Consider the following 7093-nt stretch of genomic DNA (forward strand, 5'->3'; position numbering starts at 1 on the left):
TTCTGTTGCTGCTATAAGTTGTTGATGCTAGGTCAAAGTTATTGTTTAAAGGGTTATCATCGAAAGAAGGAAGAAAGGGTTGACTTGGTGTGGAGGAAGCTGATGTCTAGATCAAAAGTCTTGGATTATGTCATGAATTTATTAAGGGAGAGCTGTTGACCAGGCTTTCCCCTAGATAGGGGTTTCGCCCTAGCTATTCGCCTAAATCCAATGTCTGTAATCTTTGTGCTATTGTTTTGATAATTTATTGATGAACTAAAAGATAAAAGAGGAACATAATAAAATCTTAAGAATATCACAAGTAATTATCTATATAAAGAAACTCTTTCCGCATTTCTAATTTTCTAACAGAGGTGGGGGACATTAGAGGTGGTCGTCACCTAGATCCAAGGCCTATTTTCCTATGGAAATGTTAGTTTCATATGTGATCATCCTGATTGGGGGCACATTTAAGAAATTTTAATGTTCAATGGTATATTATTAATATTAATTATTTTTACACAACTATCTTTTTACTCAATCTTTCCTTATTATTTATACTTTTTTATACACACTTTACATAACAAATATTAATACTTTTTTGAATTATGACAATGGTTGGGGATTTTCACTCTATAAATACTTTTACCAAGCACTATTTTCTAATATCCTTTGAAGTATTTCATGTTCCCAATGATGGGTATAGTGTCCACTTGAAACTTTTAACATTTTAAAGTCGATGCAGAGGTTGCTTTTATAAAAACTATGCATCATAATTATACACTAGTCACCTATGACTCCAATAAATCGAATAGGAATAAAATTCATCCTAGTGGATGTCAATCAGCTATGACAACTATTGTATACCTTATTGGCACCATTTCAAGGATGCTCAAGGATATTTGTAGGTACAATGTTTGTTGTGACTAATTTTTCTCAGCAACATCAATGCAATTACAAATTAGTAGAAGGTTTAATTTTTATGGTTGGTTGAACACATAGTTTAGGTTGTTGATTGATAATATTTAGTAGTGATATTAATAGTGATGGCTAGTTGATGTCTATGAAAAGGTAGGATCAAACATTCCTTCACATATGTGAGATAACAATGTGAAAATCCAACTAGTTAGAGAAAGCTAGACAATAGGTCAATTAAAAACATTGTATATCGCTTGTCACAACTTAGTTATATAACAATTGTGAATGGATGCAATTTTAAATACATACTCACTATAAATTTTTTCGACATTTGAAATTTATTCCATTCATGTGCATAGACAAGTAACATAAAAGACATATCACCTATCACAAATTTTGATTTTGGATATTTCACTTTCATGATTCTTTTCATTATCTAGGATTTGTTTAGTTATATTTTGGTCAATTTTCTTAGTCATGTTGAATATAGAAATCAAGATAACTCCGTCATGTGCTACATATCAAAATTGTGTATATTCCAATGGACATTTCACCTAGTCACAAATCTATACAATTTTGTTTAAAAAACCATTCAATGCCTCCACTGTAAGGTTAAAAATGCCTCACAAAAGGGTCCGCAAAACTTATGAAGGTCTATTGTAGCCTCATAGAGGTAGAAACATTTCAAATCTCCATAAGGATGGAAGCACTATTTCAAATAATTGCACAAACAATAACATGATTTGAAAAAGCTTGCGGATTGAAAACTAGGCTTTCAACAATCCTCAAATCCATTTCATTTTATCTGAAATAGTTTTAACGAACCAATTTTTTTTTTTTGTTACTATTTAGTTTTCAATGTTCTAATTATCATTATCAAAGAATTGGAAATAAGAGCTCTAGTTACATATTAGCTCTATGTACAATAGGCTCCACTTGCAATAGTATTCATGGCTAGACAACTCGCCAAGTTAAATTCCACAAAAGTCATTAAAAGTTTCTTTGTTTTACAAACTGACATGGGAGGTATTATACTGCAAGCACATTCAAGTTCAAACTATTGTTGTTCGCTTTGCATTTTTGGGACTTCAAAACAAGAAAACTAAGTTGTCCAAACTACAAATTAATCTATCTACTATGTCAAAGGAAACATTGAGTGAAAGAATCATTTGAGGAAAATGACTCTTTCGTTAGGATGAATGAGAGGGATTGTAATCCATAATATTTCTATATATAATTACTATCTCCAGTTGTCACTCTTGATTTGGTGTGATGAATATATATATATATATATATATATATATTTATGACTAGTTGAGTTCCTAACTCCAACTAGATCTGTTTTGTTATTTTGGTTGCTAGTTTGTAGGAGCAAATTTTGTTGAGGTCCAATTTTGTACAATTTGGTTGTGTGTATGAACTTGAATCTCTTGAGCACATGACTGCGAGTCTTGTATAATGTTGACATAAATATAAATATCCCAAGGAATGAATAACCCTTACGTGTATTATAATATTTTAGGTATACTTGGGATAATTTTGTGGCTAATGTAGGTCATTGTCATTACATCTACATTATTGTGAGATGTATGTTGATAGGTTTAGTAACATAAGATTCTAGTGTCATGTCCTTACACCAACATTATTCTTTCTTTTTAATGCAATGCATGTAATTTACATCATGCCAATATTATAAAAAGATAGATGGTGGATTTATTCTATGTCAATCTTATCACATTGTGGGAATTAATGTTATAAATAGTGTTATTATAATCATTATCATAACTACTTCTCTTTGTTTTCTATGGTGATCATGCCAATATTGTAGATAGATACATGTTCGGAAAGTTTGCTTTTGAATTGAAAAACAAGAAATAATTTTAGTTTTATATTATGCATGTTGTGTTGTGTTAATAGTGTTATAAATTCTCCAACATATAGGGGGTATCCCTGATGTGAAGTCCCAATTAGACCTCACATTGTTTGGAGTAGTAGCCCCATCCAGAGTATTGGCCTGACCACCATCACTCAAGGTTTTCCTTGGTTTCAATGGATAATATAAGAGATTATACACATAACATTTCGAAAAACAAGTAAGTTGACATTGTGAGACACCAATTGAAATGTGTAAAAGGAGGCCTTCAGAAGAGGGGAGATAAGAGTGATTATTTATAAGGAAAGTAACAGTACTATCCTAAGAGAGGCACACGACAACAAGGAAATATTTGTTAGTTATCTAGTGAAATAGTTCACATAGACACAATGATCATTAAAGTAAATACAACACTTTCAACAAGATGAGCACCAAAGGAAATGAAGTAGTTTAGTTTCTTTAGTACTTATGAAATAACATATAATGAAAACATCCAATGAATAGTTTTATAATATTCATGATACATGCATGAAAATGTGTTGGCTCAATGAGCTTGAATTATTAAGTGAAATATCCAAGTACATAGTTAAAGGGTGATACGCTAGCTCTAGTAGTGGAGCATTAAGTCACTTCTTGCTTCTCCAAGGAATGATCTTCACTCCTATGCTAAAATGAAGAAGCCAAAACTAGCTCTCCAAAATCTAAGCCTCCAAAAAGCCCTTTTCTTTAGTTATGAGGTTTATTTTATAATAAATGGAATGCATACAATTTTAACTTCTATTTCCCCTATAGTTATAATTGGTACCCATTAATAAATTCATTTTATATCACTATGATAAATCCTCAATCTATAGTTGCATTATTGATATAGTCTAAACCTTTATGTCACTCTTGCACTCTAGTTAACTGTCATGGTGATTTAACTCATATGATGGCTCAAGGGATTAGATTTTACACCTTCCTTGATGATCATTTATTGCCTCTCAGATGTCGGTACCCATCAGGTCCTGTCTGGATGCTACTTTAGGTAACACTTGTATGCTCGCCGTCACCTCCTGCCTCTAGCGTGCTCCACGGATCCTGTTCCACCTACCACAACAATTTTCCACATGGAACTTGTCTTCTCTAGGGTGACAGGTCCTGTCTGGATGCTACTTTAGGTAACACTTGTATGCTCGCCGTCACCTTCTGCCTCCAGCGTGCTCCACGGACCCTGTTCCACTTACCGCAACAATTTTCCACATGGAAATTGTCTTTTCTAGGGTGATGGGACTTTGACGGTTCTAATTCTGTTTACCAGATCTATGGTGCCTCTCCTCTCATTCGAATCCTAACCTCACCCCACACTAGCTATGCCCACATTCTGTTAGTCACGCTGCCTCTGGAGTATGGAAACTATCTCTCGAGGGTTCATGCCATACCACTGATTTTCTGTGCACTAAACATCGCCATTGTCGCCACATCCCCTGTCTACTACGGTTTCCCACGTCCACAACAAGTTTTATGGACCCTCATGGTGTTTTCCTCTGGGGAAATAGATGATTTAAAAAATATGCCGGTGAGATTTTCTTCCTCCTACCAGGGCGAAGCCTGCAAGAAGAAACAACGCAGCACCATACGTGCCTCCAATCTGGTTCAGGTAACCCTAGCTTAGAATTTCATATTTTCTTTTTGTTGTTTTATTTTTTTTGTTACGTTCATGCACATGTGTCGTCCCTGCAATGGTTAGCTGTGGTATGAATGTATAGGGATCTGGACACAGTTTCTTTGAAGGAGCAAGAAGGGGTTTCAGGAATTCTTACCGTGGTGATGGTCCTCCCTCCGGAAACCATGGTGGGATGTGTCATTCTAGGCAACTACGGCCTTAGCAGTGGTTCTCTGCACAAGTACCCGACTTGCTTCCTTGATTAATACTTTTTTTTTTCCTCATGATTTAGAATGTCCAATTTGTTCATCTCCAACTCACCTCCGTCGAGCGCCCCGGTGCAGGTATGGCGGGTTTTTCCATGACCTTATTTCTATAATTTATAGCTATTGTTTAATGATTCTTATTGAATACTGGTACTTACTATTTATTCCTCTATCTCTAGATTTGGGCAGGTACTGGTAACTCTTAACTTCCTATTCCTCCTATGTACAGCTCGTGCCTACTTCCTATGGCATAAAGTCACACTCGACTTCTTCCAAGTTCGTTATGAGGTTCGAACCCCTCACCTCTCAGTGCCTCACTCCAACTGTATGGTCAGAAAAAGGATGTTAATATTATTGAAGAACCCATTTGAGGTAGAATGGTTTTATTCTTCTTTGTTGTTGATGCATGATATGTCGCGACTTGTCTCTAGGCTCCTGAGGGGATACAATTCTGACCCCATTTGGATTTTTTCTCTGCCTCCAGGAATTGATGCTCCCCTTGTCTTCATGTGTCTTTTAGTCTAACAGATCTCCATTTAAGGAGTTACAGTTCTACGGTTTGGGTATATCGTGACAAAGGTTTATTGTTGTTCCCTTGGAACCTGGTTATGCATCATTCTTCTTAATTTATGAAATTATAATTTATGCTTACGCTTCAGTGGATGTATCTATTTTTGTTCCTATATTTCCACTGTTTAGACCATCTCACTCATGCTCTAGTCATGACTACACTACTCTAGTTGGATTTCTGATCCGCTATGCTAGTACAAACTTCTGTAAACTATTGGTGTTCTTCCTTCTCATTTCTCGGAGGATTTTTATATCAATACACTGGATATATCATATTTAGAGTTAATGAAATGATCGTTGTATTTGAGGCAGACTCTGCTAGTATTTTCTCTCTGCTCAATACAATATTTTTTATTTTAATATATATGTTGGGCTTATAATGAATTATTTTCCACAATTAATTTTGTTATCACACTTTCTTTTGGCACTATTTTTCTTGAGGTCTAACTTGCATAAATTTATCACACTTTCTTTTGGCACTATTTTTCTTGAGGTCTAACTTGCATAAATTGCATATCAACTAACACAACTTTTGATTTTGGATATTTCACTTTCATGATGCTTTTCATTGTCTAGGATTTTTTGACTTTTATTTTGGTCATTTTCCTTACTCACGTTGAATATAGAAATCAAGATAATTGAATCAAGCACTACATATCATAATTGCACAAATTGCACAAATTCCAATGGGCATCTCTGCTAGTCACCCATCTCTACAATTGTTTTTTAAATAACCATTCAATACCTCCATTATAAGGCCAAAAATACCTGACAAAAGGGTCCAAAAAACTTTTAAAGGTCTATTGTAGCCTCATAGAGGTAGAAACAATATTTCAAATATCCATCCTATTTCAAATATCCATAAGGATGGAAGCACTATTTCAAATCATTGCACAAATAATAAAATGATTGTGGATTGAAAAATAGGCTTTCAGAAATTCTCAAATGCATTTCATTATACCTGAATTAGTTTCAACAAACCAAAAATTATTTTTTCTATGTTAATATTTAGCTTTCAAGAGAAATAATAGCTTAATTAGAAATAGTAGCTCTATTTACATTTTAGCTCTAGGTACAATAGCCTCCACTTGCAACAGTGTTCATGGCTAGACAACTAGCCAAGAAGTCATTGGGATAATTCCATAGAAGCTCCTTAAAAGTTCCTTTGTTTTAAAAAATTTACATGGGAGGTATTCTAGTGCAAGCTCATTCAAGTTCAAACAAACTAATTATGTTCCCTTTACATTTTGTGACTTCAGGTATTCTAGTGCAAGCTCATTCAAGTTCAAACTAATTATGTTCCCTTTACATTTTTGTGACTTCAAAACAAGAAAACAAAAAAAAAAAATTACATAGGAGGTATTCTAGTGCAAGCTCATTCAAGTTCAAACTAATTATGTTCCCTTTACATTTTTGTGACTTCAAGTTCAAACTAATTATGTTCCCTTTACATTTTTGTGACTTCAAAACAAGAAAACTGAGTTGTACAAACTACAAATGAATCTATTTACTATGTCAAAGGAAAATCAGAGTGAAAGAATCATTTGAGGACAATGCTTCTTTGATTGGGATGAATTATAGGGGTTAAAATCTTTATATATGTAACTTTTATCTTCATTTATCACTTTTGATTTGGTGCGATAAATAATTTTTATTATGATTAATAGTTGGGATTCTAACTCCAACTAGATCTATTATTGTTATTTTGGTTGTTAAAGTTATATAAGTTTTTTCTTTGCGTAATAAAGCTAGCATAGATCCATCTTAACTCTGGTTCTATCAAGCATTGAGAGGGATCAAACTCTTGAGATACAAACCTCTTTTAAAGTGAAAATAGATTTG

General features: G+C 33.9%; 1 protein-coding gene across 7 annotated transcripts; it reads left to right on the top strand.

Moving 5' to 3' along the window:
* The first annotated feature begins 3973 nt into the window (after nt 1-3973).
* On the top strand, nt 3974-5400 carry LOC149147333 (uncharacterized). 7 transcript variants are annotated; one of them, XR_016262572.1, is made up of 4 exons: nt 3974-4409; nt 4519-4759; nt 4861-5053; nt 5166-5400. XR_016262572.1 is itself a non-coding variant. In XM_089439724.1 (4 exons), exons 1-4 carry the CDS (start codon nt 4284-4286, stop codon nt 5199-5201), a joined length of 357 nt encoding a protein of 118 aa, XP_089295850.1. In that variant the 5' UTR covers nt 3974-4283; the 3' UTR covers nt 5202-5400. The 7 variants fall into 7 exon arrangements, 3 of the variants coding, with proteins under 3 accessions (XP_089295850.1, XP_089295851.1, XP_089295849.1); XR_016262575.1 differs by having other exon boundaries at nt 4861-4969; XR_016262574.1 differs by having other exon boundaries at nt 4911-5053.
* The last annotated feature ends 1693 nt before the right edge of the window (nt 5401-7093 follow it).

The sequence above is a fragment of the Pinus tabuliformis genome, chromosome 9, assembly GCF_031772625.1.
Source record: "Pinus tabuliformis cultivar Carrire ecotype Pingquan chromosome 9, CPIR1, whole genome shotgun sequence".
NCBI lineage: Eukaryota > Viridiplantae > Streptophyta > Pinopsida > Pinales > Pinaceae > Pinus > Pinus tabuliformis.